The sequence below is a fragment of the Archocentrus centrarchus genome, chromosome 11 (assembly GCF_007364275.1).
Source record: "Archocentrus centrarchus isolate MPI-CPG fArcCen1 chromosome 11, fArcCen1, whole genome shotgun sequence".
In the NCBI taxonomy this organism is placed as follows: Eukaryota; Metazoa; Chordata; class Actinopteri; order Cichliformes; family Cichlidae; genus Archocentrus; species Archocentrus centrarchus.
This window is the reverse complement of record NC_044356.1, coordinates 11,768,188-11,790,312: the sequence shown is the minus strand read 5'-3', so window position 1 is coordinate 11,790,312 and position 22,125 is coordinate 11,768,188. Positions and strand designations below refer to the sequence as shown.

Here is a 22,125-nt window from a genome sequence, read left to right as displayed (position 1 = left end):
CTGCCACATGTAGTGTAATAAAATAACTTGTGAGTTGATCTCTGAGCTTTGGCTTTATTTAAATAATGAATTATGATGCACACATATTTAAAGTCACTTGTTCAGCTGTGTAATTTGTTTTATTCGTGTTCAGCGTGTACTTTAACAGGTGTTGTGATTTCAAGGCTTACCTTTAGGCTGCAATGCAAAACACGATGAACCAGGGAGCAGCACTGGGCATGGTCAGAGATGAAGATTAAAGGAGAAAGTCTCACTCTGACAAAGTAATTACATGTAATGAAGCTAAAGGATGGAAATTACTGTTCACAAGTCCAATTCAGCACCAAACCTGCTTTAGACAAGCAGTGAACACACACACACACACACACACACACATAAAAGCTGCAGCCAACCCAGAACTTTGTTATCCACTGGCAACAAGATAATGGGGTGCACACACACACACACACACACAGACGTAACTGGTTTGTTAGTCATTTATTCATGTTAGGCAAAAGTCACAAAATTTTCACATTTTGTAACATTTATCCTACTCCCTTTTTTTTGGCTTGTAGCTCATGATGCATTATGATAAGCGAATAAAGCACATTTTTACTAAGACTACACACACAAAGACAATGCTAAAAGTATGAAGATTTTATGTAATTGAGCTTTAGATTTCCTGAATTATTTCCCTTTATATTGTGATTTTTTTTTTTTTTTAATGATGCTAAAGTATTATCATAGACGTCTGCAGTTAAACAAGTTCCCATTAATGTGAACCAGAGAACAAGAAGTTTGTCCAGCGTTGCTTATATGAAATATTAACATCTGACAAAAATGCTGCATAAATCCATCGTCAATAATGACTAAAAGAAAATATGTTATTCACAGATCAGATTAGTTTGGCTTCTCGATAAAGTCACATACAAGTATATTATGTCTGTACTGTATATTGTATCTTAAACCATATATTTTCTATCAGTTTTAATTTTCATTCAATTAAAAAAAAATCTATACAGCTTAGTTTGAGTTGTATCATAGTGGATTTGTTTATTTCATTCTGAAAACGTTTATTCTTTTTCTATTTTTTTCTATTATAATTCATGGTATATTTTTTTCAATATTTAACAAGTTCAGAAAAAATATTACAATAAAAACCCAACAGCTTATGTCATGTTGACATCCTAGTCTCTTTAACTATTTGCACCAAAGTGTCCTGAAGCTTATTGAGCTGACAAATTTGACCACACTGTTAGTTCCTGTCTTTTTCAAAATGTATTTTTGAATGTAAAATTTGATTTCAGTGACCTAAGATATTATCCACACTTATTTTTACTTTTTACTTAAAAAAAAAAAAAAAACTACAAAAACCTTGAAACATACACAATCTTATTAAAAAGTAATAAACATGAATATGTTCCTAAACGGAGCCGAGAGCGAGTCCTCCTTTTTAATAAACCATCTTTGGTCCACCGCGCAGGTGCGCGTCCCGCGTCACTACCTGATTACATTTGCCAGGAGGAAAAAAGATTTCTTCACTTAGTTATCGAGACCGCTGAGAGGTGGGAAGAAGTCGGTTTTTGTCTGTTTGTGAAGTTTTAGGCTCTTCGTGCGCAGAAGAAGTTGTGTTTTGTGAGTAGAGGAGGAACAGGTGGAGGCTCGGGCGGAACATGGCTAAAAAACACAATAAAGAGGAAAATGCGGACTCCGAGTACGGTGAGCAGACTTCGGTCATTGGTGTCCTCATATTGTCCGCTCTCAGGCGTTAAAGTTCAAGATATCCAGCGGTAGCCGAGAAAACTCTGAAATGAATGAGATTAGAGTCAAATACTTCTGGGGAATTACTTTTATTTGTTGTGTCGCGCCAGAAATTAGCGAGTAAAGTCAAGTTATTAACTTTGAGTTCAGCAGCATCTTATCGCGCTGTTTAACGGCAGCTCGTGTGTTCCTGTGCGCCGATATTATTAGCCTAATCAAACAGATTTATTGCTTTACAGATAACCTGTGTTTATAATGATGTGACATTGTGGACAAATCAGAACACCTCAGAAATCCGCCTTCATGAAGAAAGAGAGAACATATAAGTGACGATATGGCATTTGGATACTTTCACCTCTGTCATCATCATACTTTGAATTAACGACAGAGAACTGAGTATTGGCCTCAAATATGAAGGTTAACTACGCTGTGTTGGGGTTAAAAGGAGTAGATGCCTAAAAAAGAGCACTTTTTTTGGCATCTACTTCTTTTACACCGAGTCGTAAACGTTTCTGACGGAAATCTGATGTATAAAATACCATTATTTAATTAGACAAGAGAAACGTATTTCGTGGTTTATGATTTAACATACTAAACATTGACACAAGACAATGAAGAGAGAGAGGCTGAATTGTTGTGAGGGTTTTCCTGCATATAAAAACCTGTTGGTGCCCATTATGGAGGTTTTAACCTTCTATCAAATCACTGAGATCATTTTATCCCGTTTTTTTAAAAGACGGGGTTTAATTTATTGTGGCCTAAAATATATATATTTTTTAAATTAATGTGTCAAATAGCCAGAAATAACAGGAAACAGCACAGACTTTGCTAACTAAACAGGGACTCTGTCTTGACTGTATGCAGTCCAGTCATCAGAATCAGAATACTTTATTGATCCCATAGGGAAATTTCTGTTGTTACTTTACTTTACTTTACAATCATGCTTGTGTGTATAGCCATTTCTCCAAAAGGTCCATTTGAAACCAGGAAAAGCTCGGGCTAAGACAGACTATAAGTGCTGATTTATTTTTTTTATTGATTACTTTTATTATCAGTTTGTCAGATGATTTCATTTTTCAGGCAGTTTAGCCTTTAGTTAAAAAAAAAAAAGTTGAAGGGTTTTTTGTTTTTTTTTAGATGATCAGCAGTCAATACCTTACAGATATCCTTTTTACTGTCTCTAAAGAGTTTATAAAGATGATAATTGAGTAATTAAATAAATGATTTATTTGGCTAAGTACTTAATTTTCTGTCATCAAAATATCAATAAAATTGCAAATCATACACATAATAAGTTGACATATACCCAGAAGAGGCTCCTCACTTATTTAGGCTTGATTTACCTAAATTGCTGTTTTATCATGAAAATATTTGCAGATTATTTCTGTGATGATCAGCCAACATTCTTTCATATCAGTGTTTCAGTCATCTTCACTCAGCATCTTCGAATACTCAGAGTAGGCCTTTGGGGGGGTCAATGTACAAGTAAGCACATGATTTAATAAGTTCAGAAATGGTGTTACAATAAAACATAACAGCTTTTGTCATGTTGACATCCTAGTCTCAGTAATTATTTTCACCAAAGTGCCCCGAAACTTGCTGGGCTGACAAATTTGAGCACACTTACCTTTTTTTTTTTTTTCTTCTTTTTTTTAATTTTAGTTTGGTAAGCACACAATATATAACAATGTTAATCCCGTCGTTTTCAAAATTCTATTTTTAATTTATATTTAAATTTCAAATTTGATTTCAGTGACCTACGATGTTTTTTCACACCTATTTTTAGTTTTTACTTAAAAAAAAAAAACTACAAAAACCTTGAAGCATATACAGTCTTATTTTTAAAAAGTAATAAACATGAATATGTTCCTAAGCGGAGCTGAGAGCGAGTCCTCACTTTAATAAACCATCTTTGGTCCACCGCGCAGGTGCGCATCCCTCTGCAGGTGCGCGTACCGCGTCACTGCCTGGTTACAGTTGCCGGGAGGAAAAAAAGATTTCTTCACTGAGTTATCGAGACCGCTGAGCGGAGGGAAGAAGTCGGTGTTTGGCTGTTTGTGTGTGAAGTTTTAAGCTCGTCGAAGTTGTGTTTTGTGAGTAGAGGAGAAACAGGTGGAGGCTCGGGCGGAAGGAACATGGCTAAAAAACATAACGAAGAAGAAAACGCGGACTCCGAGTACGGTGAGCAGACTTTGGTCACTGGTGTCCTCATATTGTCCGCTTCCACTCGTTAAAGATATAGAAGCCGAGAAAACTCTGAAATCAAATCAAATTACTTTTATTTGTTGTGTCACGTCAGATTTTAGCGAGTAAAGTCAAGTTACTAACTTTGAGTTCAGCGGCATCTTATCGCGCTGTTTAACGGCAGCTCGTGTGTTCCTGTGCGCCGATATTATTAGACTAATCAAACAGGTTTATTGCTTTACAGATAACCTGTGTTTATAATGATGTGACATTGTTGACAAATCAGAAACCCGACTTTAAGAAGAGAGAAAATATAAGTGGCGATATGACATTTGAATAATGTGTTGTTTCTGATTAAAATCTGATGTATCAAATACATTTTTTTTATTAGACAAGAGAAATGCATTTCATGGTTCAGTATGATTTAAGACACTGAAGAGCTAGAGGTTGAGTTGTATGTGCAGGGAAAACCCTGAAAAACACTACACTGCCTTTTTTTTCATGAGCTCTGAATGAACCAGGTGGTCCACTGTGAAAGAGAACCTCATTATCATGGTGAACTTATATTAGTGTGGGCTTAGCAAACAACGCTAAAAATCAAAGATTTTAAAAAGAGAATTTCTGTCACTGCTATGAAACATTTTGACCCGTTCACCTTCTGCATCCGTGTCTGCTCTTATGTACTGGAGTCAGTCTGTTAACACTCTGGCAGGTTTGGTAAGGTTACTTTAAACAAACCCTCCCTGGAGGTAAACCTCCAACTGGATTTTGTGTCTTTCCACATAACTGAAGACACCAAAGGATTGAGTAACGGCAAACCAGGTGACCAAAGTGTCAGAGCAGTCACTGCAGTGAACATGTCACTGACAGCTGAACCTCTGTTTTCTAAAAGCTTGTGTGCGTGTGTAAATTTAGGCGTGTTGTCCAATTATGAGTCAACCTTACATCTGATCTTTGCTGCTCTGGTTGCCTTCACAAGGAAGTAGGAAGCCTTTTCAGGGCTGGGGACACACCGATTCATTCATTCATGATGTTGGGGAAATAAGTGAAAATCATGTGAATCATTGACCTGAAAACTTGTTAAAACGGCCTGGCACAACAGGGGAGCAGATGTTAAAACATAGCTCAGGAGACAGGAGGAACACACATTTTATATTCCTCACATGTTTATAAAATTGCAGACTCAGGCTCTCTGAGAAATGATACCTGTTCAATTTTAAAATCTTAAAAACAGCGAGTCTGTCTGTCTTTAGAGCTGGAACAATTAGCTGCACTGTTGGTCACATTATCTACATTTAAAGCTTCTCAGTTGTCTCATGCAAAAGAAAGTTTTCACAGGACTCTAAAAACTAAGTTTCTCTCACATCATTGTGGAGAAATTTTGGCCGCTGTTCTTTACAATATTGCTTCAGTTCATTGAAGGAATGTTCTTGTTGGAAAAGCTCAATTTTCTGTCTGAATAACAATAAACTTTTCCGCTGTTTATTGTAGCTATTGAAATGGTTATCCACAAAGATATTCAGGAGTCATCACATTTTTGAATTACGTCCTTATTTCAAACCAGGTTTCAAAAGTTAAAATCAACAAATCGTTTCCTTTTACACTCAAACCAAAGAGTCTGAGTGTTTCTTTGAGTCAGATACTTTATGTGCCTTATCGGTCTTCCTCATTCTGCTTAAGAAGGTCAAGTTGCCTTCCCGCTTGTGGTCATTTGTAGTTTAGCAAATTCAAGCTGTAAAAAAATGTCTCTGAGCCAGCCTGTCCTAGGTTTAAAGCTTTAATGCTTTTGTTCCAGTTTTTTTACGAGGGTTTTAGAACTGAAAAGTCTTTTGTGTGTTATCTGAAATTACAGTGTGCCATAATCCACACTGCCATTTACTCTAAACACACGACAGCTTTCCTAGTAGAGCTGAAATATGACACTCATGGAAAAAGAAAAAGACAAACCAGTGAAAAGACATACTTTGTTGACAGCATTTTGTGTCGTTGACATTTTTTCAAAAGCATTCCTCCAGTGAAGGTTTGGAGAACATTTGTATAGTCTCTTCACTGAGTTCTTGTTTGTTGTGACATTTAAATGACTGATAGGACAGAAGAGTGTTCAGATATAAAGGCTCCTGATCTTATGTGTTGCAGTAATGAACATTTTATCATCTCCTCCTCTTTTGAAGGATTACATTGTAATATGTGCAATTAGCTTTTTGTTATCACATCTTTTTGAATCTGGCACTTTGCCAGGTTTTTTAATTCACGTGATTAGCCGCGAAGCTCATAGATCCTGTTCTGAATATTTGCATCCTACTCAGAAACCTGAGTGACTGCCTGCCTGCAGTGTTGACACAGAGTCCTTACAGCCCTATTCAAATCAGACCTGGTGGAGAGGACTGGTCATTTTGAGCATTCTTGCACACATTAGTTAGCAAAAAATAAGGAGTGCAGCTTCTTCTTATGATCAAATATGAAGCACGTGTGGTTTAGAAAACCATCAATTGTTCAGTTGTTGTATTACATGTCGTATAGAGGCGGCTTGTCCTGTCAGGTTATTCCAGCTCGACAGGATAATGCTGATCTGGTACTTGTGGCTGGAATCTTTCCAGTTGACATTTTCTCAAAGCGGTTTCCTGATTCCCGCTATTTCCAATAAAACTATTAACTCAACTCAGCTGCTTTTTTGCCTCTACTCCCTGTGCTGACATGAACTATAATATTCATTATATTGTATACTCAAAGCAGCTTGCTTTGTGAGACAAACAACACCCACCGGATTCACTGTTTGTTCCTGCTGGGTGTCGTTCTCTCCGTTCCAGGAAACGACAATGACATTTCTTCCTAGTAATTCAATTCCTGTCATAGTGATTATACTGCAGCACAACTGTGAGCAACTAACCCATAAAATATGAATATGAGTCTGAAAGTTTTCCCTGTTCTCTTGCATTGTAATTCATTAACTTTAAAAACAGGGCACCTTATTGCTTACATGTAGCAACAGTCTGTTTTTTTATAGACAGACACACACGCATACCACTATAACAACAATTTCAGGAAGTGGCTAAATGAAACTCCAGTATAACCAGGCTGAAAGGCAGTACTGGTTAAAATGTACCTTTTCTCCCCTTACAGTCTGTTTTAAATGAGCAACACCTTCACAATTTTTGCACAAGTACACACAGATTAAATCGGCAGTGCATGTGTTGGAGGTGCAGGTACTATTTAAAAAAAAAAACTGTTTTTTTAGAGACAGACACACACGCACACCACTATAACAACAATTTCAAGAAGTGGGCAACACCTTCACAATTTTTGCACAAGTACACACACTGGAGCCCCACAAGGGACTGTCCTCTCTCCCTTCCTCTTCACCCTCTACACCACAGACTTCAGCTACTGCTCAGAGACCTGCCATCTTCAAAAGTTTTCTGATGACTCTGCAATAGTTGGATGTATCAGCAGGGGTGATGAGGATGAGTACAGGAGGACAGTGAAGGACTTTGTCACATGGTGCAAGCGGAACCATCTAGAGCTCAACGTGACAAAGACAAAGGAACTGGTGGTGGACTTGAGGAAAGACAAGGCACCGGTGGCCCCTATGTCCATCGGAGGGGTCAGTGTGGACACCGTTGAGGACTACAGATATCTGGGAGTACACATTGACAACAAACTGGACTGGGCTAAGAACACTGATGCCCTATACAGGAAGGGCCAAAGTCGCCTCTATTTTCTGAGACGCCTGAGGTCCTTCAACATCTGCCGGACTATGCTCAGGATCTTCTATGAGTCTGTGGTGGCGAGTGCCATCCTCTATGCTGTTGCATGCTGGGGCAGCAGACTGAGGGCGGCAGACGCCAACAGACTCAATAAACTGATCCACAAAGCCAGTGATGTGGTGGGAGTGGAGCTGGATTCGCTTATGGCAGTGTCGGAGAGGAGGATGCTGTCTAAGCTGCAGGCCATTATGAACAATGGCTCCCACCCACTCTACAACACAGTGATGGGACACAGGAGCACATTCAGTGCAAGACTCATCCCACCAAAATGCACCACAGAGCGCCACAGGAGGTCATTTCTACCTGTGGCCATCAGACTCTATAACTCCTCCCTTAATAGGTGACATTGTGGTTCATCAGTGTCATTCATTTATCAGTATTCAATTGTACATAAAATTGTTTAAATTTCCATATACATTGTACATACACTATATACATTGTACATTGTACATACACTTATACATTGTACAAAAAAGGACTGTGCATATATATATAATGACACCTATTTAAAAATTTTTGCACTCACAATTCTCATATGTGTATAGATTTAGATGTGTATATAGTCAAAATATCTCTTTAGTCTTTATACTTTTATGCCTTTAGTGTATGTTATTGTGTTTTAGGTTTACTCATTTAAATGAAACGGTTGCAGCTGTAACAGTAGTAATTTCCCTTTGGGATCAATAAAGTATTCTGACTGACTGACTGATTAAATTGGCAGTGCATGTGTTGGAGGTGCAGGTACTATTTTTAAAAAAAAAACCAAAAAAAAAAACTGTTTTTTTAGAGACAGACACACACGCACACCACTAGAACAACAATTTCAGGAAGTGGCTAAATGAAACTCCAGTATAACCAGGTTGAAAGGCAGTACTGGTTAAAATGTACCTTTTCTCCCCTTACAGTCTGTTTTAAATGAGCAACACCTTCACAATTTTTGCACAAGTACACACAGATTAAATCCGCAGTGCATGTGTTGGAGGTGCAGGTACTATTTAAAAAAAAACAAAAAAGTGTGCTCAACTACTAATGTGTCCACAAGCAAGAAAGTTGCTGATTAACGGTAAATGTTTTTCTTTCTCAGGGCAACCGGTGCAGTATGAGCAGAATTTCAGAGGACCTGTAAAGAACAGGTAAGTCTGGCTCAGAGGTCATTGGATGGTTGATGACCTTCACTGTGTTGTCAGTTTTAACCTCCAATCCTCTGTCCTGCTGTGTGGTTTCTGGTGTGTTATGTGTGTTTCTGTTGACCAGTGGAGACACATTTATCACCACAAAGGCAAAGCTCAGATTGTCCACTGTCCTCATTGTTGTCTCACTGTTCACACAGAGGGTGTACAGATATAATCTGCTGTATTCTGTTCCTGCTCGTCATCCTCGGCTACATAGTAGTTGGAATTATAGGTGAGAGAAACTCAACAATGTTAACACAGGTTTTTTTAATTTTCATTTTTTTAATCTCTTATCATGTTTGTTTCATGATTATTGTTTTTCACTCCACACTCATTGCTGTACTTTAGGAAACATGCTTGTTTTTTTTTGTTTTTTTTTTAATTACACAAAGTGTGATGAGAAAATTGGTATTAGTCACGCGTCTGCCTTTTCACTGTGGAGCTATTATGTGGTTAAATATAAAGAACTAAGTAGGGTGGATAACAACAAGCCTGCTTCTGTCCAACTATAACAACTTCCACCTGCACCTTCAAAACTCACCACTTAAATTGTGGACTTCCAGAAGCCACTGGCTCTGAGAATCATTCATTCATTCATTCATTTAGAGAGCATTAAGGAGGTTTGTAGGTGAACTACTTCCTGCTCTTTTCAACCCTGATGATTTAGTTAATGAGAGAGTTAATGGGAAGTTTGCAGCTCTTGATTTTATTCATTTTTCATTAGATGGTGAGTAGATTACACAATGTGAAGGTTTACTCTTATTATTTCTTTCAGTTATTTAGCTTCTCTTTCTGTGTGAAGTTCAGTCAGCAGTTCTTTATTGCTCTGCCATCATACTCATTCCAATAGTCAGGGCCATGTCTCTTATCTAGAGTCAACACACCGGCCTGATAGGTTATGAAGTCACCTTATTTATGTGTGTCATTATCTAGTATGTCCCAAAGCTATTTCCTCCATTGGAGGCAATTAAAACCACAAGGGTGGCTTTATAGTGGGAGAAATCTGCATTACAGGTTTAGGAAAACATTCCATTGTTAAATATGTGAAAATCATTGGTAATATTGATAACTGATAATTTGCCAGGTGCAGCATGTGTGTTGGTTTACAGCGACATAGATTACGTTTGGAAACACTTTATTTCAGATGTGCTTTAGCAGCTTAGAATAAATATATTAAAATAATCCCCAAAGGAATAAAAATCTTATCAAATCCTGAAATTGTATCCTTGAATTGATTTACAAATAAATAATTACTGGTAATATGCTGGTCTCTCTCAGCATGTTGGTGTGTTACTGAATTCAGTGTGACACCAGAATCACCTCAATAAATGCGTTAGCAATCGTTTTCATAGTAAGCAGCTCTAGTAAGTGTTGAGTGTTTATGCGAGGTAAAAACTCATCCTCATGCAGCCTGTCTGTGTCAAACACAAGCATCACGGTGAACATTTAGGAGTGCGACAGCTGTTCCTCGTCGTCGTGATTGGCTTTTAGTTTGTGAATGTTAGAAGTGCTTGTATGAATGTGTGCGTGAATGGGGGAATGAGACATGCTGTGTTAATTGCTCTGAGTCCTCATGTAGAGTAGAAAGGCACTGTATAAGAACCAGTTCATTCAACATTTAGTTTCTTTCTGAGTTTTGTCGTGTGCTTTTTCTTCGCTCAGCTTGGATGTATGGAGATCCGAGACATGTTCTTTATCCAACAAACTCAACCGGCTGGTTTTGTGGCAGTGGACCAAATAAGTAAATATCTATTATTTTGACATTTCATTTTTATTTTTAACATAGAAAATATGTACACATTCAATTATGTGAGATGAAATAAACTTTTTTTTTTTTTTTTTTTTGTCTCTCAGAGACCGGCCTAACTTGTTGTACTTTGACCTTCTCAAATGTGCCACATCTGTCAATGTGATGGCAAGTGTTCTCAATGGCTTCCAGTGTCCCACCACACAGGTACAGACAGCTGCTGCATTTTGCTGTTCCGGTTGAAACTGTCCTCTCCCAGTGTCACACAAATATTCTTTTATTTTTTATTTATTTATTTTTTTAAATCACCCATAGGTGTGTGTGAAAGACTGCCCCTCTAAGTTCTGGGCTGTGCAGGTACCGTCGTATCTTCCAGGTGTTGAACCTGCAACTGTTTTTAATCAAAGCCTCTGTGTGCCATCTTTTAACCTGGAAAGTACCCGACTGGTAAGCTACTGATGTAAAAAAAACAAAACAACAACAAAGTTTGCATTTATTCTGTTTTTGTTTGTTTGTTTATTCCAAAACTTGATTATTAAACATGTCTTTCAGACGGTTAAACAAATTATAGACCAGGAGCTGTGTCCTTTCATTCTCATACCCACAACCCCCGGTCAGTAAACAAATCCACATTAATGCTTTCATTTGTTGGGATGACACATCTGGAGTGGAGCTATTTCATTTTACTGATGCTGGATGGTTTAAATAAACATATTATAGCTTCAGTTTTTCTTGTTTTGTTTTGTTTTTTCTCTGTGGTTAGTGTTGGGGAGATGTTTTCCTGATATCACAGCACTGGGGGACATCCCTTCATACTTTAACAACGTTCCAGGCTTACCCCCCTCAACCAACAACACCATTTCCCTCATCAAAAATGGCACTGGGTAAGACACATTACCATGCTTATTTATGAAGATGTCTACAAATCTGAATTAACCCACAGACTTTAATAACACCGTCTCTTCCTCTTCCTTGTCACCAGCACTGGGTCAGTGACTTTGTGAGACTGTTGAGCTGTAGTGTAGCAGTTTGTTCTAGTTGCTCTTGTTGCTGTGTTTAACTCTCTTATACACACCGGCTTTAGATTCCATGTGACACGCTGTCTTGGGACTTCCAGCCTTAAAGCATTAATGAGTAGTCATCTTGCACTTTCTGTCTGTGCTGAATATCTTGGGTTATTCCTGGTTTCAAAGCCTGCTTTGCTTTATTAGCGTCACATCAGACATGTAGAATAGAGGGAATTCTATAAAAATAGTCACTGTCAGATGCATGATGATGTTTTTTTATTATTTTACTCATCTGTTTTTTATCCCCACATCACTTTTTTTCTGGCTTTTAAAGGGGCTGCCCTTGTTTTTGTTTTTCTGTTATTTATTTATTTGAATTTATTTTACCCAGTCATCACTTTTGCAAGTAAAGTCCAAGCACCACCAGCACATCTTTGTCCTCTCCTTTGTCTTCATTAGGGGCATTGTCAATAGTTTTAATGCTAAGGACATCGCCACCCGAATCTTTGAGGATTTTGCATCGTCATGGCCGTGGATCATTGTGTGAGTTTCCCTGCTGAGCTGGCATCGCACACTGCCACCTGCTGGCCTACAGATAGAAGTCAGATTTTAATGTGTAATACAGAACTAATGTCCTGATTATATCTAATAACCCATAATACACAGTATTAGTGCGTGCTCATCTTCAGATCTGAAATGCTGTTTCAGGTGCTCTGTCTTAATTAAAACAAAAAACAGGATACCACACACTCACCGACAGTTATTCTTTTTAATATTTACTATGAGGTGAGCCCGGTCATCAGTAGATATTTAGAAGACTGCTTGTCAGTGAGTGCAGACAGTCCCAAAATGTTGCTCAGGGCATCAGCGTATCAGTCACCAGCCTCTTCATGAGGAACACTTGCACCGTCTAATTAAAGTCATTATATAACATGAATTTTACTTTTACAAAGTCTGTGCATTTTAACCGTCCCTCCTTCCTGCCCATCTCTCCTGTCTCAGCGGTTTGATAATAGCCATGCTTGTCAGTCTGCTGTTCCTGCTGCTGTTGAGGTTTATCGCTCCAGTCATTGTGTGGGTGCTTATCCTGGGAGTGTTGGGCACCGGGGCTTATGGTAAGCACTCACCTGGAATAGTTATTAAGGCAAGCACACAAAGCTGCAGTGCTGTTTGAGTATAAAGAGGAATTTGTTATTTTATCTCTTGAATTACAGAGTATTGTTAGTCTTGTTGCTGATCCTAAAAGTGGAGTTAAAAAGTAATTTTATGTATCATGCTACATGAGTTTCCTCAGATCATTGTGCCCTTTTTTTTTTTTTTTTTTCTTTTTCTTTTCAGGAATATGGCACTGCTACTGGGAATACAGTAACTACAAACAAAACGCTGCTACCATCACCACAATTGGACTGACCACAAACTTGAAGAGTTATCTGGAAGTCCAAGAGACCTGGCTGACTTTCTGTGAGTCTCATTATGCTTCTGATCGTATTTGATTTAGCCAAGTGCTGTTCAGACTTGATAATTTCTGGGAGTCTTGTCTTCTTATTTTACTGAGGGGTTTAGTAGCTTTTTTTTTTTTTTTTGTGAGAAAAAGAGAGAGAGACAGAGAACTGTGACATCAGTGCTGAATTATGTGTGTCCTGAAATCTCTTTTGTAAGTATGTCTGGGACAAGATAAGCCACAGTTCATTCAGCAGTGTTTACATAGATCACAGCACAGCAAAATGTACAAAATAAGTATACACGCATGTGACACATGTAAGATACAAAAACATTCAGATGTTCAAAACTTCCACGCTGGGGATGTTAAAAAATCAGAATAAGTAAACTTCAGCATCACTGATACATGGAGAACATGTGCAACTGAACAGAGCTGTGTGAATGTGAGGCCTTCTGTTTGCTCGTGACTCATTTGTCGTTCTCCTCTTCAGTGATAATTATATCCATAGTGGAGGCGATCCTTCTGCTGACCCTCATCTTCCTACGCACCAGAATCCTCATAGCCATCGCCCTCATCCAGGAGTCCAGCAAGTGCGTAAAACAAAGAAATACATAATCTGCTGGACTGACTCGCTTTTCATGAAGTTAATGTCAAAATTTGCAGGTTTAAATTAATGTTTGTTATCTTGATAAGGGGCCTATTTGATTGGCTGTTAGTTGTACTTAATACAGCATAACTAAACAGTTGGTTTGTATCTTTCTATGAAAATGTCACATGACCTTGGCATGACCTCATGATGTGCATGCTCATATTCTGCAGAGCAATCAGCCACATGATGTCTGCTCTGCTGTACCCTGTGGTCACCTTTGTTCTCCTGATGGTGTGTGTGGCTTTCTGGGGCACCACTGCTTTGTATCCATTAGTGTTATGTTTATATGTATATATGTTAATTCTCAGGCTACACTCTTGTCTGTTGTACAATGTGTTATTTACACATTTAATGATATTTGATGACCTCTACATTACAGTTTTAGTTCTTTCCTTAAACAAATGCATTCAGATATTTGGCTACCTCAGGATTGCCCACCTACAAAGTGGTGGCTCTGAACTCCACCATGAGCGGCTGTGGGAATATTGATGGCACTAAAGAATGCGACCCCCAGGTGAGCCTATTGGGGAAAAATTTTTAAAACACTTGTTTTCCCCCTACACTTGTCTAGAAGAGAATTAACTGTAATTTAATTCAGGGTCACCTATTACTAAAAGCTTCATCAAAAAGGAAAAGTTTAAGCCTGATCTTAAAAATAGAAATGATTCAATTCAATTTTATTCATATAGCACCAAATCACAACTTTATATTTTATATATACTTATATACTTTATATTGTATGGTAAAGACTCTACAATAATTATAGAGAAAACCCAACAGTCAAAACGACCCCCTATGAGCAGCACTTGGTGACAGTGGGAAGGAAAAACTCCTTTTTAACAGGAAGAAACCTCCAGCAGAACCAGGCTCAGGGAGGGGCAGCCATCTGCTGCAACTGGTTGGGGCTGTGGGGAGAGAGACAGGACAAGAGACACACTATGGAAGAGAGCCAGAGATTAATAATAAGAAATGATTAATTCAGAGTTCGGTATAAATAGAGTAAAGAGAGGTGAATGAAAAGAAACACTCAGTGCATCATGGGAACCCCCCCCCTCCCCCCCCAGCAGCCTGGGCCTATTGCAGCATAACTAAGGGATGATTCAGGTTCACCTGATTTAGCCCTAACTAAAAGTTTTATCAAAAAGGAAAGTTTTAAGCCTAATCTTAAAAATAGAGAGGGTGGCTAAATGGCAAACGGACTAGTTCTTATATAGTGCTTTTTTACTCTAGCTGAGCACTCAGAGCTTTATACAACATGTTTGCATTTACCCATTCACACACACACACACACACTCATACAAGCACTGTTTTCTATTACAAAGTGCTTTCTAGCTAACATTCACGCGCATTCATACTCTGACAGTTGCCTAGGAGAGCAACTTGGGGTTCAGTATTTTGCCCAAGGATACTTTGGCATGCAGACTGGAGCAGCCAGGAATCGAACCACCAACCTTCCAATTAGCAGATGACCTGCTCTACTTTCTGAGCCACAGCCATTCAGGTGGCTCAGGCTGGCTCCTGAATCCAAATTGGGAGCTGGTTCCACAGAAGAGGGGCTCTCTCTCCCAGTCTGAGTGCAAAGTGCTTTACTGGGATATGATGATGCTATGATGGAATCTCATTATTCAGGATACACAAGTAGGATTTTAAATTAATGTTTACTAATTGGTTAATATTTGGTTTATAAAATATCTATGAACATTATCTGGATTGTTATAGTGAGCGTGCAGCTTATGTTTATTATACTTTGTAAGTAGATACCATATAGTATAGTGCATATTATAAACTCTACCTCTGGTGTTAAAATATTATGGGTTCACAATGCTTATTTTAGAGAGGATGTGGTGGTGGCATTAATTAGGACAGTAAACTTGGAGATTGTGGCTCATGCTCGGTTTCACTCACAGTTCTGTTAGGTTTAGGGAAAGGTCGCAGTTGGGGTTAAAATGAACAAATTCATGTGTGAGGGTGTTCTCATTGCTGCCGTGCTGTTATGACACTGTGGATATCTTTGAGATAAAAAAGATAAAAAGTTCTCAAACTTAATGACAAAAGGATTTGGTAAGCATTAACAAAAACCTGTTATACAAAGAGATGCCACAAACAAATATTATTCATAAAAAAATTTTATTTGAGAAACAAAAAACATAATTAGTAAATATTAATTGTAACTGCATTGTTTATAGTACTTAGAAGTACTAGTACTTGTGACTTAGAAATATAAAAATATGCTGTAAGGCACATTTTTTTTTTTGCCTTTTTTGTAAATTGATGCACAACAGTTTCAGTCACATTAAAAAGGCTCCACGATCTCTCATTCACATCACCACCATCTTCTCCGCTCATTCCTTCCTCCGTCTTCTCTCAGAACTTCACTTCATCGGATTACCCGAGCTGCCCCTCAGCCAGCTGCATCTTCATCAGCTATAGCACTGAGGACCTCATCCGGAACAACCTCAAGTACCTGCACATCTACAACGTGGTGGCTTTTCTCTGGTGTGTCAACTTTGTCATTGCTCTGGGACATTGCACGCTGGCTGGAGCCTTCTCCTCCTACTACTGGGCCTTCAACAAACCGGCTGACATCCCCACGTTCCCCGTCTTTGGTGGTTTTATACGCTCTCTCAGGTAGGTTAATGAGCAGCTGGCACATCCTGCAACAATAAATGTGTCTAAGTGTCATAGAGTAACTGGCCCAGAGATGCCATTTCCAGACCTAATTTTCCTAACACGTGATTACGAGCCATGCCAGGGGGTTAACACACACAGTCTGTTTATTTTCATAATTTATATTTGGAGGCTGAAGAAATATTTGGAACATGGATTATTTTTCCACTAAGCTGCTGCTGACAGTGAGCATACGTTGTCGTTTTACATCCTGTACCCTTTTAAATGTTTTCACCTAGAAGTCAAAGTCTTTAAGCCCTGCAGCAGAGGCAGGTTCACAGTACAGTTGACTACAGTTCCCTCTCACTCTACTAGACCTACAACGTTCACGAGGCAGACACGAGGCAATTAAACCAGCCACATCTCTATTGTTTTTATTTAAACTTTGATTCATAAATTACTTACTGTATTTACTTACTTACAGTTGATCTAATATTTCTTGACAGCATGAAAAAGACCTCCACAATCAACATGCTATTATTTCATTATTCATTCTTCAATATGTTACATTCTCCTATCAATACACAGTATAAAGGATGGCAGTAGCTAACTTGATTCCCATTCTAAAGCCTTGAGCTGAGTGTTGTCACTGTTGCCATCTTGGTGTTTTGAAACCAGATGTGAAGAGGGAGGGGCGGATCGGATCAAGAAATCCAGGGACAGCCCTTTGTCAGAGGTCATACCGTGGATAATTCTCCTGTAGACTTTAATAATGACCTTAATTTACAAAATGGATTTCATGTTGCATTCATGAAACTAGCAACTGGAGTCACAGGGTGAAGGAGCCGAGGGCCATTTTCACGTGTTTTAGGTAGTTCTGCATTGGTGTGGTTTTTAGACCTGGAATCTACATACGTGTTTTATGTTGTCTTTAAATATTTCAAGGTACCATGTGGGCTCCTTGGCATTTGGTGCTTTGATCCTGACCGTGGTTCAAATCCTGAGGGTAATCCTGGAGTACATTGACCGCAAAACAAGAAGTAAGGCTGATTTCTTCAATGTCACTGTCACAAGATTAACTGTGAGGACAAGAGGGCAAAGGTGCAGTTGTGCTAAAAAGTTTACATACCCTGGCAGAATTGTGTGTGTGTGTGTGTGTGTGGGGGGGGGGGGGGGGGGGGGGGGGGGGGGTAATGTTGACACCAAAACTTTTCTTTCACTCATGGTTAGTAGTAGGTTGAAGCCATTTAATCTCAATTATTGTCAAACAGTTGTGTTTGACCCTAATCATAATGACAACAGAAACTACTCAAATGACCCTGATCAGAAGTTTACATACCTGAGTTCTTACCTTTGACATCAATGGCAGCTTTAAGTCTTCTGTGGTAGTTGTGGATGAGGCATTTTACTTGCTCAGATGATAAAACTGTTCATTATTCTTAGTGAAATGCTTCCAGTTCCCCTAAATTCTCAGGCTGTCTTGCATGAACTGCATGTTTGAGCTCTCCCCAAAGTTGCTCACTTTTTTTCTGCTGTAGCCAGTGCAGTGGTTCTCAAATCCAGGCCTCGTGGCCCGGTGTCCTGCAGGTTTTAGATGTGTCTCTGCTTCAACACACCTAAGTCAAATATAGAAGTCATTAGCAGGACTCTGGAGAACTTGACTGCAGCCTGAGGAGGTAATTCAGCCATTTGATTCAGGTGTGTTAGATCAGGGACACATCTAAAACCTGCAGGACAGGGGCTCTCAAGGCCTGGAGTTGAAGAGCCCTGTTTTAGATCATTGGCATGTTGGAATTTCAAAGTGCATCCCATGTGCCGCTTCCGGCTTGTTGGATGCAAATTTCCCTCCAGTGTTTTCTGATAACATGCTGCATTCATCTTATCATTAATCTTGTCGAAGTTCCCTGTGCCTGTGTAGCTCACATATGCCCGAAACGTCAGCGACCCACCTCCATGTTTCACAGTAGGGATTATGTACTTTTCATCATAGGCCTTGTTGACTCCTCTCCAAATGTAGCCTTTATAGTTGTGGCCAAAACCTTTGGTCTCTGTGCTGTTTGGCATATTGGAAGGAGGCTGCTTTGTGGTATTGGTGCATTAATGGCTTTCTTCTGGCAACTCAACCATGCAGCCCATTTTTCTTGAAGTGCCTCCTTATTGTGGATCTTAAAACAGCCATATCACTTTTTTTTTATTTCTTTCAAATTCCTGTATGTCAGCTGAATTAATTTGTAGGTTTTTCTGCATCTCAAGTTTGAAGTTTGAAGGCTGCTGACTGTCTCAGTTCCTTGGATAGTCTTTTTAAATCCTTTTCCTGTTTTAAAGTTCAACTATCTTCTCCTGCAGATCATTTGATAATTCTTTTGCTTCCAACAACGTCAGTTCAACACTTGAAATGTGCAGGGGTCTGCCAGGAACACAGAAACTCACTGGCTTTTTTTTACACACACTCATTACAAGCAAACAATTCACAGGTGAGGATGGTTACCTTTTAACTTCCTCAGACCCTGCGTCCACATATGGGGACATTACATTTAGGTTTTGCTGCACCTTATACTTCATTGTGCTCAATAGTATTTTATACTTTCAGTCATGTTATAATATAATCCCAGTGTCCACATCTGAGGACAGCTTGTTCCTCACAAAAGTATGTAACAACCATGTAACAAAATACAACTTCCTGTTCAAAGAGGAAGCTTAGTATATACATATTAGGTCCATCTAATCACAAATATCTTGGAGAAATTGAAAATGCATCGCAAACAGGAGCTCGGGTCTCAGGAGGTTAATAGCCATTTGAACCCATCTATGTTGTCATGCCAAGACTTCCAGGGTATAAAAACTTTTGATCAGGGTCATTTGTGTAGTTTCTGTTGTCATGATGTACAAAGGTCAAACAATTTGTTTGATAATAAATGGCTTCACCCAACCAATAACCATGAGTGATAGAAAATATTTTGTTGTCATACATATTCTCTGAAAAACGCCCAAATAATCACAAATTCTTCCAGGTATGTGCATTTTTGAGCACAACTGCATATTTTGAAATAACTGGGTGATTAAAGATTTGTTGGAAATCAAATGATGTAAAATAAATAATGCGACACTGTTTCTCACCGACTTCTAATCTCCAGATGCGCAGAATTGTGTTACACGTTTCATAATTTGCTGCATGAGGTGCTGCTTATGGTGTCTGGAGAAATTCATCAAGTTCATCAACAGGAATGCTTACATCATGGTGAGTAAACATCGTATAAAAAAACTATAAATTAAGACTTTTTTTCCTGCTCTGCTAAGCATGACAACAGTTTAAGTTTTACACGAGCATGTACGATGGAGTCATGTCTGAAAATGAGTTTTTGTTTTCTTGCAGATTGCCATTTATGGGAAAAACTTCTGTGTCTCAGCCAAAAATGCTTTCCAACTCCTCATGAGAAATGTGATAAGGTTTGTGTCATAAATTATTCTCAGGAGTCTGTGTTCTCAATAATATTATATGCTTCTAGCTGTCCCTATAATGGCCTGTACAGAACATCAGTGTATTTGCATGTGTTAGAGAGACTGAGTGAATAGTGTTGTGTTTGTCTGGCCTGCCCCTCATGTGCCCTCAGGGTCATGGTGCTCGATAAAGTCACAGACCTGCTGCTGTTCTTCGGGAAGCTCATGGTGGTTGGAGGCGTAAGTAAGTACAACAGGTTTTACTGTAACAATGTAGCAGGTTTTATGTGTTAGAATATTATAGGAATATTATACCTATGGATTCATTATAAATCTGTTACATGTATGAACATATTATCTCCTTATAGATAAAGTTGGTGTGATTATGTCATTTTTTTCTGGCAAAAAAAGTTCCATATTTACTGTTTTTTGCTCTGGTCTGGTCTAAACTCCATCTGTCTTTGTGCTGAGTGGAGCACCAGTATCAGAGGTTCTTTTCTGAAAACCGCTGTAAGATAGGCCTGGAAAGACGGAGAGGCAAATTTATGGGATTAAAAAAAAAATACATGAAGAATTATAGAAGTACAGAGTAATATACCAGGGAGGGCCATGTTGCATAGACTTGGTGAGGAGGGAGGGAAGGCAGACACAGAGTTCGGTCAGTTTACAAGATAAAATGCTCCCAGTGTGTTTGGAAACTCTGCCAAGGACAAAACAAAAACCACACCAGGGACAAAACATGACAGACCTGACCATGACAGCACCTCATGTACTCCCCGGGTGAGACGTTAATGCCCTGTGGGTTGATCACTGCAATTGACTCCTTTACACTCTGTCCTTTAAACCACTGGTAAGCTGTCAATAGAGTAAGGTAACTGAACAGTGTAACTGTTTATACTCGTGATAGAAGCTGGAACAGGTGAGTTTATCTGATGTGTTTTTACATCTCTCAGAAGGGAGCACGTGATATATTTTCATATTTAGAGAAAACATGACTTGAATTAAAATTCCTCATTACTGTATGTGCGTACACACTACTTGGTTTTTATTGAACCTCAAAAGAAAGGGCCCTGAAATCGAAGTCTCTTTTCCAGGTGTTTTGTCCTTCTTTTTCTTCTCTGGACGAATCAATCTCCCAGGCTCCAACTTCCGCTCTGAAACCCTCAACTACTACTGGATGCCAATTATTGTAAGTTACTCTGGATGTTTGGATAGTTGTCCTCGTTTCCATGCTTCAGGTGTTCCTGTTGACACCCCCCTCCCCTCCCCACTCCTTTTTGTGTGTTCCTGTAGACCGTGGCCTTTGGTAGCTACCTCATAGCTCACGGATTCTTCAGCGTATACAACATGTGTGTCGACACGCTCTTCCTCTGCTTCTGTGAGTAAACACGGCTCACTGAGCCTGCACCCTCACATCTGTGAGCCACGTTTGAATGCGCTGTTTCCACATAAGCAAGCAGCACATTGGTCACACTTATCTCCCTGTGTCTTGTCCACAGTGGAGGACCTGGAGCGTAATGATGGTACTACAGAAAAGCCGTATTATATGTCTAAAGGTCTCATGAATATCCTCAACAAATCCAACAAGGGACGAAAAAAAGCGAAGAAGTGAAGATGTCTGTCTGGCTTTATGTAACCAAAGAAATACTGTCACACATTCAGGACGTGCTTCTTATTTGCATTTTTTAAATTTTAGACATCCATCTTTCCAGCTACGTTTACCAAAACTAATCTGCAAATTTTGCACTTTATAAACATTTAGGAAAAAAGCTATTATTTACTATTGATTGTACATATAATAGGACTGAGTGATTACATAATAAATACAGCCATCTCTCCATTTCTCATCTGGACCATTATAATCTTTGTGTCAATAGCTTTAATTCTCCTGCTGGCCATTTGGTTCCAGTTAAACAGTTTTGAATGTTAAACTTTGTAGATTTGATATTCTTAAATATTTAAATTGATTTCAACAAGGTCTTTATGTATTTTGATATTTGTAAAAAGATTTTATACATTTGTTTGTATTGGTTGTATTGTAAATTGTAAAAAATAAAGTTGTAAATATGACACATCTGCCAATATTTGAAAATAAAGCCGTGTCTCAGTTTCTCATCCTTTTTAGAGTCGGTTTGTTTTCTTTTACCATTTTTGAGCTACCAGCCCAGGTTCAGATTTATTACCAGAAGGCAGACACACGATCAGCTTGTAAATCTGGCTGAACTATAAAGAATGAGCTGTTCCATGTATGTGTAATCCACCCGACACAGTAAAAGCCTGATTTTCATATTCTGCGTTCATGTGTCGTCCTTTGAGTTCAGTAAAGTGTTTATAAAGCAGCAGGTGAACATCACTTATCTGTTTTAGGCATTCTAA

At 38.8% G+C, this 22,125-nt stretch overlaps 1 protein-coding gene across 3 annotated transcripts; it reads left to right on the top strand.

The window, feature by feature from the left end:
* The first annotated feature begins 1,543 nt into the window (after positions 1–1,543).
* slc44a4 (solute carrier family 44 member 4) lies at positions 1,544–21,788 on the top strand. 3 transcript variants are annotated; one of them, XM_030740570.1, is made up of 23 exons: positions 1,544–1,698; positions 8,773–8,821; positions 9,019–9,092; positions 10,523–10,601; positions 10,715–10,814; positions 10,923–11,054; positions 11,160–11,220; positions 11,371–11,491; positions 11,590–11,595; positions 12,074–12,157; positions 12,617–12,729; positions 12,953–13,075; positions 13,546–13,645; positions 13,875–13,967; positions 14,116–14,218; positions 16,073–16,332; positions 17,257–17,351; positions 19,446–19,549; positions 19,685–19,758; positions 19,923–19,993; positions 20,844–20,938; positions 21,043–21,127; positions 21,249–21,788. In XM_030740570.1, the coding sequence occupies exons 1-23, from the start codon at positions 1,653–1,655 to the stop codon at positions 21,359–21,361; spliced, it is 2,181 nt and encodes a 726-aa protein (XP_030596430.1). In that variant the 5' UTR covers positions 1,544–1,652; the 3' UTR covers positions 21,362–21,788. The 3 variants fall into 3 exon arrangements, with proteins under 3 accessions (XP_030596430.1, XP_030596429.1, XP_030596432.1); XM_030740569.1 differs by lacking the exon at positions 1,544–1,698 and adding an exon at positions 3,669–3,921 and having other exon boundaries at positions 21,249–21,787; XM_030740572.1 differs by lacking the exons at positions 1,544–1,698; positions 11,590–11,595 and adding an exon at positions 3,670–3,921 and having other exon boundaries at positions 21,249–21,786.
* The last annotated feature ends 337 nt before the right edge of the window (positions 21,789–22,125 follow it).

Bases quoted from the DNA above. Each gene is read 5' to 3' on its own strand.
- slc44a4 (XM_030740570.1), top strand. From the start codon at position 1,653: ATGGCTAAAAAACACAATAAAGAGGAAAATGCGGACTCCGAGTACG. The intron at 10,602-10,714 runs GTAAATATCTAT...TTTGTCTCTCAG, and splicing joins TGTGGCAGTGGACCAAATAA to AGACCGGCCTAACTTGTTGT. The intron at 10,815-10,922 runs GTACAGACAGCT...AATCACCCATAG, and splicing joins TCCAGTGTCCCACCACACAG to GTGTGTGTGAAAGACTGCCC.